This window comes from Cervus canadensis, chromosome 24, assembly GCF_019320065.1.
Source record: "Cervus canadensis isolate Bull #8, Minnesota chromosome 24, ASM1932006v1, whole genome shotgun sequence".
Lineage (NCBI taxonomy): Eukaryota > Metazoa > Chordata > Mammalia > Artiodactyla > Cervidae > Cervus > Cervus canadensis.
In genome coordinates this window covers 44576187-44588955 of record NC_057409.1, presented here as the reverse complement: position 1 = coordinate 44588955, position 12769 = coordinate 44576187, and the positions used below count along the sequence as shown (strand labels likewise).

The 12769-nt window shown below is 47.7% G+C and overlaps 1 protein-coding gene across 3 annotated transcripts in view; it reads left to right on the top strand.

Moving 5' to 3' along the window:
• Positions 1 to 12769, top strand: part of LOC122426514 (aldehyde oxidase 2) — a 79460-nt gene that overhangs the window by 21523 nt on the left and 45168 nt on the right. For 2 of the 3 annotated variants that reach the window (XM_043445505.1, XM_043445507.1), the window contains exons 11-15: positions 5518 to 5684; positions 6757 to 6850; positions 9423 to 9532; positions 10877 to 11061; positions 11671 to 11854. In XM_043445505.1, the coding sequence (XP_043301440.1) occupies positions 5518 to 5684; positions 6757 to 6850; positions 9423 to 9532; positions 10877 to 11061; positions 11671 to 11854 (740 nt within the window). The remainder of the gene's footprint in view (positions 1 to 5517; positions 5685 to 6756; positions 6851 to 9422; positions 9533 to 10876; positions 11062 to 11670; positions 11855 to 12769) is intronic. The other variant, XM_043445506.1, reaches the window with a different exon arrangement.

The following is a 12769-nucleotide window of genomic DNA, read 5'->3' as shown; positions in this document are numbered from 1 at the left end:
AAACAAAAGTCTCTCAAATGGATTGTCTCACCTCAGCCTGAGTCTGAAACCCATACTTATGAGGACCTAGGCAATAGGGAGGACAGCTGACATTTTACTCTCCCCTGGGGCTGAACTGCATTGCCTGCCTTTTCTTTTCTTTTTATTTAGGTTTTTACTTTATTTTTTATTTATTATTTTTGGCCACACAACATGTGGGATCTTAGTTCCCTGATCAGAGATCAAACCCTGCAGCGAAAGTAGGGAGTTTTAACAACTGGACCACAGAGAAGTCCCTGAACTTCTCTTTTCTATCTATGTCAAATAACAGACGGTCTTGCTAGTCTGTCTGATGTTGCTGACCATAACCAGGTAAAAATCTTTGTCTCTAATTTCTTCCCTACTAATTCAGCTCTGGATCTATATGATAGGAGGAATTGTATGGTAGAAAACAAGCATGGTCTGCTCAGTGCTCCTGCAGGCAAAAGAAAGGCAAGATTTTGAGGAAGTTAAACCTTTACTGGAACTTGTGGTGATGGGAAGCAATAGACAGTCACTTATGGGACCAGATCCGTGTGCCTTTTATGAAATACTGATGCAGAAACAGGGTGAGGACTCTAAGCTGAGAGATGTTCCAGGCAGAGGAGCAGAATAGTTACTTTTAGGTGTGATTTGCTTATGGGATTCCCTGATGGCTCAGACGGTAAAGAATCCACTTGCAATGCAATAGACTCGCATTTGATCCCTTGGTCAAGAAGATCCAAAGGAAATGCCAATCCACCCCAGTATTCTTCCCTGGAGAATCCTATGGACAGAGTAGTCTGGTGGGCTATAGTCCATGGGGTTGCAAAGAGTCAGACATGACTGAGTGACTAACACTTTCACTTTCAAGATTTGCTTAGCATACAGATAATCAGAAGCAGCTAGTAGTTTTGCTAATCAATTAGGTTAACTATGATCATTGAAGCAACAGGGGCTGTTATGTGGGTATGTTGGTAGGACTGGGAAAGTATTGCGCCAAGTACATTTTTCAATTCAGTTGCTCAGTCGTATCCAGCTCTTTGAGATACCATGGACTATAGCACTCCAGGCTTCCCTGCACATCACCAACTCCTGGAACTTGCTCAAACTCATGTTCATCAAGTTGGTGATGCCATCCAACCACCTCATTCTCTGTTGGCCCCTTCTCCTCCTGTCTTTGATCTTTCCCAGCATCAGGGTCTTTTCCAGTGAGTCAGCTTTTCCCATGAGGTGGCCAAAATATTGGAGTTTCAGCTTCAGCATCAGTCCTTCCAATGAACACCCAGGACTGATCTCCTTTAGGATGGACTGGTTGGATCTCCTTGAAGTCCTAGGGACTCTCAAGAGTCTGCTCCAACACCACAGTTCAAAAGCATCAATTCTTCGGCACTCAGATTTCTTTATAGTCCAACTCTCACATCCATACATGACTATTGGAAAAACCATAGCTTTGACTAGACAGACCTTTGCTGGCAAAGTAATGTCTCTGCTTTTTAATATGCTATCTAGGTTGGTCATAACTTTCCTTCCAAGGAGTAAGCGTCTTTTAATTTCATGGCTGCAGTCACCATCTAAAATTATTTTGGAGCCCAAAAAAATAAAGTCTGACACTGTTTCCACTGTTTCCCTATCTATTTCCCATGAAGTGATGGGACCAGATGTCATGATCTTAGTTTTCTGAATGTTGAATTTTAAGCCAACTTTTTCACTCTCCTCTTTCACTTTCATCAACAGGCTCTTTAGTTCCTCTTCACTTTCTGCCATAACGGTGGTGTCATCTGCACATCTGAGGTTATTGATATTTCTCCAAGCAATCTTGATTCCAGCTTGTGCTTCTTCCAGCCCAGCGTTTCTCATGATGTACTCTGCATAGAACTTAAATAAGCAGGGTGACAATATACAGCCTTGACGTACTCCTTTTCCTATTTGGAACCAGTCTGTTGTTCCATGTCCAGTTCTAACTGTTGCTTCCTGACCTGCATAAAGGTTTCTCAAGAGGCAGGTCAGGTGGTCTGATATTCCAATCTCTTTCAGAATTTTCCATAGTTTATTGTGATGTACACAGTCAGAAGCTTTGGCGTAGTCAATAAAGCAGAAATAGATGTTTTTCTGGAACTCTCTTGCTTTTTTGATGATCCAGTGAGTGTTGGCAATTTGATCTCCGGTTCCTCTGCCTTTTCTAAATCCACTTTGAACATTTGGAAGTTCATGGTTCACAGATTGCTGAAGCCTGGCTTGGAGAATTTTGAGTATTACTTTACTAGCATGTGAGATTAGTGCAGTTGTGTGGTAGTTTGAGCATTCTTTGGGATTGCCTTTCTTAGGGATTGGAATGAAAACTGACCTTTTCCAGTCCTGTGGCCACTGCTGAGTTTTCCAAATTTGCTGGCACATTGAGTGCAGCACTTTCACATCTTTTAGGATTTGAAACAGCTCAGTTGGAATTCCATTACTTCCTTTAGCTTTGTTCATAGTGATGAAGGCCCACTTGACTGGCATATCAAGATGTCTGGCTCTAGGTGAGTGATCACACCATTGTGGTTATCTGGGTCATGAAGATCTTTTTTTTACAGTTCTTCTGTGTATTCTTGCCACCTCTTCTTAATATCTTCTGCTTCTGTTAAGTCCATACCATTTCTGTCCTTTGTTGTGCCCATCTTTGCATGAAATGTTCCCTTGGTATCTCTAATTTTCTTGACGAGATCTCTAGTCTTTCCCATTCTTTTGTTTTCCTCTATTTCTTTGCATTGATCACTTATATCTTATATATAGAGAGGATATATAAGATCTTATATCTTCTATAACATATAGATATAGCTCTTATATGTTATATCTATATTTTATATCTCTCCTTGCTAGTCTTTGGAACTCTGCATTCATATGGGTATATCTTTCCTTCTCTCCTTTGCCTTTCACTTCTCTTCTTTTCTCAGCTATTTGTAAGTCCTCTTCAGACAACCATTTTGCCTTTTTGCATTTATTTTTCTTGGGGATGGTCTTGATCACTGCCTTCTGTACAATGTCATGAACCTCTGTGCATAGTTCTTCAGGCATTCTGCCTATCAGATTTAATCCCTTGAATCTATTTGTCGCTTCCACTGTATAATCGTAAGGGATTTGATTTAGGTCATACCTGAATGGTCTAGTGGTTTTCCCTACTTTCTTCAACTTAAGTCTGAATTTGGCAATAAGGAGTTCATGATCTGAGCCACAGTCAGCTCCTGGTCTTGTTTTTTCTGACTGTATAGAGCTTCTCCTATTGTGGAGAAGCTGAGTCATCTCCTGATGGTTGGGGTGACTTCTTCATTTTCAAAGATTGAGCTGAATCCTTTACATCCCTACTACAGAGAAACCCAGAGCCCATGCAATTATCAATATCAATACTCACCACCTGACCTGCCTCTTGAGAAACCAGTATGCAGGTCAGGAAGCAACAGTTAGAACTGGACATGGAACAATAGACTGGTTCCAAATAGGAAAATGAGTACGTCAAGGCTGTATATTGTCACCCTGCTTATTTAAGTTCTATGCAGAATACATCATGAGAAACGCTGGGCTGGAAGAAGCACAAGCTGGAATAGAGCTTCTCTTTGCAGCTTTGGCTGCAAAGACTATAATCAATCTGATTTTGGTGTTGGCCATCTGGTGATGTCTGGGTGTAGAGTCTTCTCTTGTGTGGTTGGAAGAGAGTGTTTGGTATGATCAGTGTGTTCTCTTGGCAAAACTCTGTTAGCCTTTGTCTTGCTTCATTTTGTACTCCAAGGCCAAATTTGCCTGTTACTCCAGGTATCTCTTGACTTCCTACTTTCGCATTCCAGTCCCCTATAGTGAAAAGGACATCTTTTTTGGGTGTTAGTTCTAGAAGGTCTTGTAGGTCTTCATAGAACCGTTCAGCTTCTTCTTCAGCATTACTAGTTGGGGCATAGACTTGGATTACTGTGATATTGAATGGTTTGCCTTTGAAACGAACAGAGATCATTTTTAATATTAATGAAAATAAAGTTATGTGGGAGAGTGAAGTATTCTTCAAGGTTAATCCACAAGAGAAAAATTAAAGCCCAGTCTGCAACCTGCTTAAAAAAAAAACCAAACAGACTAAAAGCAGTTAGAACCCAGACCTGGAAGTGATCAAATCATACCCTATGTGTCAGTGACTCATTCCACAAATCCCAGGGGAAGTTAAAGATTAATTTTTCAAGGCCATCTAAGTCATCTCCTGATGGTTTGGGTGACTTCTTCATTTTCAAAGATTGAGCTGAATCCTTTACATCCCTACTACAGAGAAACCCAGAGCCCATGTGATTATCAATATCAATACTCACAAGTACAGCTGCAATAGTTATTTTTTATATATAGATATTTGCTATTCTCTTTTTATATATGATTTATTTATTTTTCTTTTTGACTGCGCTAGGTCTTCATTGCTGGGCACAGGCTTTTCTCTAGCTGTGACGAGTGGAGGCTTCTCTCCAGTTGCAGTGCACAGGCTTCTTATTGCAGCAGCTTCTCATTGCAGAGCACGGCTCTAGGCGCGAGGGCTCTAGAGCGTGGGCTCAGTAGTTGCAGCACAGGGGCTTAGCTGCTCCACAGCATGTGGGATCTTCCCAGATCAAGGATGGAACCCAGGCAGATTCTTATACTTTGTTGCAGGAGAAGCCTGCAATAGTTTTTAAATTCTGAGTTATTTCCTTGCCAGCTAGCGAATAGTAGTTTCTTTTGTTTTTTTCACTTTGTTTTGTTTTGCAAAGAGAAAAGGCTTTATTGCAGGGGCTAGCAAGTAGTATTGCCCTGATCCCAGGAAGCTCTCCCATTTCTCCTGACTCCCTAGCCCCTCCCTGGGAACCCCACTCTCCCACACTCAACAACACCCAAAGCAATACCTGAAGCAGGTCCTTGTATGGACTGTATTCATTCTGATTACAACACCCAAAGCAATACCTGAAGCAGGTCCTTGTATGGACTGTATTCATTCTGATTGGCTGGTGCCCCTCCTAGAATGGTGTTGAAGATTTTGAATATCAAAGTCACCTTTAGAGGGGCAAATCAGCGGTGGAAGCATTGTTGATTTACACAATGACCTTGGCAATTGAAAGACCTTTGACTTTTTTAATGCCATCAGTTTTATCCCCCTTAATCGCAAAACAGCTTGACATGGTTTGTTTCACTGTGGTCAGTCAGGAAGGGGTCATGGAAAGTTCTAGTAGAGTCTGCCTCCTACTTGTTGTTACTGCTATTCCTGCTTCCTAGCCTCTATTTTCTTAGGTTTCTCCTAAGAGTGTATACTAGCTTAGCGGTTCCCCACACTGGCTGCCCAGAAGAACTCCCTGGGGAGACTCTGATAAAGCCCTGCACCCAGGGATTCTGATTTGATCGACGTGGGAGGGGGCGTCTGTGCTGTTTGAGTTCTGGTGATTCTCTGGTGAGTCTCCAGTGTGGACAGCCCCTGCGCTGGCTGAACACCAAGGCCCCGGCACCCTGATCACAGCCCAGCGGCCCCTCCCACGTCACCTGTAACAGCTGTGTGCTTTCCAGGACTGACGATAGGCGCGGGCTGCAGTCTGGCCCAGGTCAAGGACATCTTGGCTGAGAGGGTCTCCGAGCTCCCAGAGGAGAAGACCCAGACCTACCGAGCCCTGCTGAAGCACCTGAAGAGTCTGGCCAGCCAGCAGATCCGGAACATGGCCGTACGTTCTCTGGGCCCATCACAAGGCCTGCTACACCTATCTCTTAATCTCAACAGAATATTGAAATAGGCATTGGCAGGATCAGTGTGCACATGGGTCTCAGCAGACTGAAACAACAACACAATAAACATTTAATATAGCAAACATTATTTAATAATATATTTAAAAGAAGACTCTGAGTCAAGTTCAGTAGTATAGCTAAGTAGCAATATAAGTGGGAAAAGAATGTCATGGTTTCACTAATTTCATGATAAAACCTTCAAAGAAACTAATTTAATCTTAGGCTGCAATGTTGTTGTTAAGTCGTGTCCTATTCCTTGCAACTCCATGGACTGCAGAAGTATAACACCTTAAAATAAGGAGGGTAGCCTCCCCCACTCCAGACTGTTCGGACCACCGCTAGACAGTAATGCTCAGAACAGGGAGGCAGACTTCAGGGTCTGGTTGATTTGACCTCAGACGAATGCAGATGTAGATCTTCAAAATACACATGACCCCTTCCCTTACGTACCCCCGAATGATGTATTAGAAATTCTTGGGATATGCGGAATGGAGGGAGAACAGGTTTCTATTGAAAAAGCTCTTCAAGTGAATCCAGGTTATTCCCTGTCACAGGTTCTGACTGACACCCTGGAGCCTGGTGAGGGGATGGTAACAGGAGAGGAAGGGGTTGGAAACCACAGCAGAGAGAGGAGCGGTGGGGCATCATGGAAGCTGCCTTCAGATATTTCTAGACTCCTGAGAAGAGGTGTGATATATTTCATATGATCACCAAGCGTAGAAGTATGACCGATAGGTGAGAATCCAGGGGTGTAGATTTCAGCTCAGGGGAAGCAAGAGCTTTAAAGTTAAGCTGTTCATAGAGGAATGGGAGCTCCGGGCCCTCACCCATGTTCCAGCCCAGATCACCCGCAAACCTGGGTGGTCACTGTAGAGTCTGTCACTATGTGGGAAGGAGAATACTGAGCTGAATGGCTGGTCGTTTCCCTGACGTGTTCTGAGATGCTATAAGCTTAGCCAGATCCAAGCGGAGTCTCTCAAAATGACCGAGGCTGTAACTCTCTCTCTTTAGTCCCTAGGGGGTCATATTATAAGCCGGCATAGCTACTCAGATCTGAACCCAATTCTGGCTGTGGGCAATGCCACCCTCAACCTGACCTCAGAAGGTAAGCTACCCAGAGCCCTCTGAACAGCACCTGCAGCGCTTCTGTCTCTGTTTTAGGAGGTGCTATGTCAGAGCCCATGACTCTGGCGCTCAGCCCACCATGGGGAGCTCAGGGTCCTGGTGGAAGTCTCCTCCCACGGGGGATGGCACCTTCTGCACCACCCACCACATAGGCCACATACACACGACCCCCAGCCCCGAGCACAGCTCAGCCAGCCCGCGGCAGCCGGGGCTGTGTGCCGAGGCCTACCTGAAGCCCCTGTGTGAACGGGGGACCACTTCCTCCTCCTGCTCCTCATACCCCCTCTCCAGGTGCCGTGTGAGAAGTCACAAGTCTAGTGAGGACACGCTGGGGACACTGTGGGCCCCCTGGGGGCAGGAGGAAGGCTAGCAACATTTTACGCTGGCTGAGAAGGGCGGTCCTTGAGGGCTGCTCCAGGGTATTCCACCCTTGTCTCCCCGCAACGCTCGGCCCTCACACTGGCTCCGGCTGCTCCTAAGAGGCTGACACTCCCATCCAGTGTGCGCTGACTGTGCCAGGCTCTGCTGGATACTTCACACAACACGTCTAACATGTCCAATCCCCCAGTTGAGGTCGCTTGCAGAGGCGGGTGAGGGATGGGAATCCAGTCAGCCTTGATTTCCCAACGGGCATGCTCGCCTCTTCACCATCAGCCACCTCCCCAGGTCTTCTAACTCCCCACTTTCCATCACTCCCCGCCTCCCCCACACCTCATCAAATACCCTCACATGGGCTGAGTTGGACCCGGGGAACTGGAGTGCAAGGGAGCAGTCACACTGCCCGACTTGAACTCCGGGGTGTGGCCGGCCAGGAATTATCTCACCAGCATCATAAGCCTCCCCAGGGGATTGTTGGCTGACACAGTCTGGTCCCTGATGGGTGGGAACTGAGAAGTGTTGGGAGGGACCTGCTGGCGCAGGAAAAGCCCTCACCCTCCTGTTCAGCTTTGTGTGGGGCCCAGGAGAGTAAATCCCTCAGCTCCGAAGGCCCCGTCAGCTGTTTTGCTGGGTCCGCCGGGCCTGTAGCCCAGGATCACCCCATCTCGAACCCTGAAGACTAAGGGAGAGGAAGCCGAGGCTCTGGGGCGTCAGGAGAGCAAAGACGGCCCGGCCCCCACGCAGGGCCTCCTACTTTAGGACCAGCGGTGCTAGCTGTGTTCCTCTGCTGGGATGTTGGTCATCACCTTTGGCTCAAGGTCTCTGTTTTCCCAGCTCTGCCAAAGCCACCTCCAGCCTGCGCTCAGCCCAGCTCCAATGAGGCCAGCAGGTGAGCTGGCTGGCCCCCCCAGGAGGGAGGCCCAGGTCCACAAGGGTCCCTCTGGGGTCCACCTTCCTCTGTCTCGGCCGCATCTACCTTCCAATCAGCATCTCACTGCTGCTCCTGGACCTGAACGCGTGTCAGATTTGCTGGGCTGCACTCTCCTGACACATTTCCCGTGGAGCCACAGCCACTTTTTAAAGCCAGAGGGGACTGCTCTAACCACCACCACCCTGCACTGACAATTTTGGCTGAAAGGAGGTTTTGTAAATTATTCACACGGCTTTAAAGAAGTAGGTATCCAGCTTAGAGAGCGTCCTAGGAGTTTAGCGGTAAAGAATACGCCTGCCAATGCAGAGGACCTGGGTTCCATCCCTGGGTTGGGAAGATACCCTGAAGGAGAAAATGGCAACCCACTCCAGTGTTCTTGCCTGGGAAATCCCATGCACAGAGGAGCCTGTCAGGCTCACAGTTCTGCACTGTGCTTACTCGATGAGTCATGTCCAACTCTCTGTGACCCCATGGACTGTAGCCCGCAAGGCTCCTCTATCCATGGGGTTTCTCCAGGCAAGAATACTGGAGTGGATTGCCATGGCCTCCTCCAAGGGATCTTCCCACTCCAGGGATCAAACCCAGGTCTCCCGCATTGCAGGCAGAGTCTTTGCCAGCTGAGCTACTAGGGAAGCCTGGGCTAAAGTCCACGGGGTCGCAGAAGAGTTGGACACGGCTCGGCAACTAAATAACAATAATCCAGTTTAGAAGCCAACAGCCGCAGCAAGAACAAAAAGCAAATCCAATAATCTGAGCTCTGTTAATAGTGGAAACAAACCCTTTCTCAGCTTAAGCTATGCCCTGACCTTGATCATAGTCTTGAACAAGTTAGGTTTAGTTCAACAGTCTCTGCTGAAAGATGAAAACAGGCCTTAGGGACAGGAAGAGACCCAGTTCACATAGCATGTGTGCTAACAAGAGTAAATGTCATAGGGATTCCCTAGCAGTCCATTGGTTAGGACTTGATGCTTCCAGTGCTGGGGTCTGAGTTTAAGCCCTGGTCAGGGAACTAAGATCCCACAAGATCCATGGAGTGACCGGAAAAAAAAAGTAAATGTCATGAAGCTGCCACCACCCTTCCTTGTGAGGAGGACGGGTGGGGGGCTGGTCCACCACGCTCAGATCCCCACTCTGCTCCACGTGAGGAAGGTGACCTTTTCTCCTCCACTGCTGACATTTAAGAGGGTAGAATAATCGCGCACTCCCCGTTGCAACTGTGCAGAAATGTCATTTTCTTCAACAGAAGGCACACGGCAGATTCCTCTAAGTGAACATTTTCTCGCTGGGTTGGCAAGTGCAGACCTGAAGCCGGAGGAAGTTTTGGAGTCTGTGTATATTCCTCACTCTCAAAAGGTAAGACTTGAGAGCTGTGTTTCTCTTTCCAGAACTGAGTCCAGTCATCTTTAGATGTTTCAAAACAGATGGAAGGAAAATAAGTCTGCCCCAAAAACCTGTTTCCTGTCCTTCATGGCCTGGCGCGGCACCCAGGCCCGCAGCCGCCCTCGGGCCAGCAGTTCTGGGCGGCGTGGAGCTGGGGTTGTTGTTTCAGCTGTGGGGTGGGGCCTGCCCAGCCTGTGGTCATGCTCACACACCCCCTCATGTCCAAGGTCTGGGAGGCGGAAATTAAAGTTCTCTGACTGTGGAATGAGCTTCTCAGCCTGACCCACAAGGAGATGGAGGCTGGGGCTAGGCCTCCCCACTGCCCGAGCTGACCCCCAACAGTTCAGAGGACCAGGAGCGCCTAACACATGATCCCCGGGGGAGACGTGGCCACCCAGCCGGCTACAGAGGGGACCCTCTGTCCTCACTCCTGTTCCTGGTGCTTCTCCCCAAAAACGTACCTGAATCTCAGAGGCCAGTCTTCCCAAGAAGGGCAACACAACAGACACACTCAGAGATCCAAAGCCAGCAGGGTCATGCAGGAAGTCTTATGTCAAGTCATGCTTTTAGCCAAGTATGATCTTCATTTATTTTTCCCTTGGGAGTGGAAACTCGGAAATGTGTTCCCAGTCCAGTGTGGATCAGTGTAAGAGACCCAGACAGAATAACAGGCCGGCCCGAACACAGTGTCCCCGGTGGCCAAACGGTGGAAATACATGCCAGGCAGCGGCCATCTCTGCTAACCTTATGTCACCACACCAGTGGTCCTGGTGCCAAGGATCAGGCGGGGAGCCATCACCCTCCTGACTCTTGTCCCTGATAGAAAATTCCCTAGTCCACTGTTGGAAAGTTCTGTTCAGCACCTTTATGAACTTTCCAAAATGAAAAAGGGATAGTATCTACAAAGCAAGAAATCCAGTGGGTCTCTTTCACACTTCAAGCAAATCACCTTCAAAACACCTGTGTTGGAAGGATCCTCCATCCTCATGGGGGACAAAGGGTTTGGAGACTAGCCTTAATGGCACCTGGAAATAAGAGCACGTGGAAATGACACAGGGATCCCTTGCAGAGACATCCTGGCCCCAGAGGGAAAGTGCAAGTGACCCTGTTAATTGAGAGTATGAGGTGTTGAAGATGGACCTTTGGGAGGACATCACTTTGAACAAAGAGGCAGCCAAATTGTCCTCAGAATGTGCCAAATATCCTTTGTGTCTCTTTCGATTGAGTCTAAGTGATTAATTAGTGGCACCAAGAAGCAGAAAACTTGCTCTTGGTTCTGACATATCAAATAACTCCAAATGGTCCTTGTCTCCACAGTGGGAATTTGTGTCAGCCTTCCGACAGGCTCAGTGCCAGCAAAATGCCTTGCCCGACGTGAATGCTGGCATGCGAGTCCTCTTCAAAGAGGGCACAGATATCATCGAGGACCTGAGCATTACCTACGGGGGGGTCGGGGCTGCCACAGTCAGGGCACATAAGTCCTGCCAGCAGCTTCTAGGAAGGTAAGCAACAAACCCTGTCCCCTGATGGTGAAGCTTGACATCAAAAAAACAAAAAGTGGAAAGATGGAAACTCCTATATGTAGAATCGTTGCTTGTTCTTTCTGTAATTTTGCTAAATGACTCTAACCTCATTTGACTTTGACTAATAAGGCACCACCCTTCGGGCGAGGTGTACCATGAAAATGGCCCAGGAAAGTGTTCAGCCCCAGGGCTCTTGCACACATCAGCGCTCTGGCAAACCCACACCAGGCAGCATCCAAGCGCGCCCCATCGCTCCCGCTGCCCAGGGGCACTCTGTTTCCTTCTCGGCAAAGGCGGTGTCCACGTCTGAGTCCTGTCCAGTTCACCATGGGATTGGCCATAGCCATCTCTTTATTTAATGCCTGTGTTCTAGCATGTCCGGGCTACTTAGTGCAGCCTCCCAGGCCTCGGTTTCCCCGAACAGCTTATTTAAGTGATTTCTAAGTTTCCATCCAACTCATAAAATGAGACCCTGGTGTCTCTGAACCATCACCATCCAGCATCTAGCACAGGCCTCTAGTCACGGAGACCTCTGGTCATGAAGACTGCCTTTTCTCACTGCTTCTTTCCTGCCCCTACCCCTCCCAGGCACTGGGATGAGCTGATGCTGGATGAGGCTTGCAGGCGGCTCCTGGACGAAGTCTCCCTCCCAGGCTGGGCTCCAGGTGGGAGGGTGGAATTCAAGAGGACTCTGGTAGTCAGCTTCTTCTTCAAGTTCTACCTACAAGTTCTGCAGGAACTGAAGAACCTCGTAAAACCGTTCCCTGTGCCTGTAAGTGCTCTGGCTTTTATGGGCTCCTGGCAGCATAAGCTCCCACCTTCCCCACTCCTTTTGCAAACTGTCTTGTGGGCAACCTGTCAGTTCCAGCTTTTCCTTCTTCCGGGGTTCAGCCCTTCAGGGTTACTGCGGGGTGAGGCTCAGGACGCCAGACTGTCTTTGGTGCACAGATGTTTACCGAGTGCCCTGAGCAGGGAAACGTGATGGGGTCCCTGCCTCCAGTGTGCAGTTGTTTTTCTTTTAAAATCAACTCTGTTGAAGTATAATTACATAGAACAAAATGCACCTATTATTTAAACTCAGAGCGTTTCGACAAATGTGTAAACCATTGCAGCCACCACTTCAAACAAAAGTATTTCCATCACCCCCAAAAGTGCCCTTTGCCCCTCTGCTCTCAACACTCTCATCTCTGCCCCCAGGCAACCCTGATCTGCTTAATGACACTATAGATTAGTTTTGCCTATTCTGGAATTTTATATTCAATATGAAACATTAAATAAAATTTTATTTTTCAAAAAATTAAAACATTTCTGTGTGCAGGCTAAGTTGCCTCAGTCACGACCGACTCTTTGCAACCCCACGGACTGTAGCCCCCCCAGGCTCCTCTGTCCATAGCAAGAATACTGGAGTGGGTTGCCATGCCCTCCTTCAAGGGATCTTCCTGACCCAGGGATTGAACCCCTGTCTCTTTTGTCTCCTCCGTTGGCGGGTGAGTTCTTTACCACTAGCACCACCTGTATGCTAATATATAAGTAGCTGCTTCCCCGAATTTCTGATTATAAACTTCAGGAATAAGTTACCAAAGCAAAACATTTTTTCTCTCTTTCTCTCTCTTCCCCCCTCAGTCTATCTTTCCTCCCCAGACTATCACTGCAACTCTCACCCTACCTTGCACCCGTGTTCCCCAAC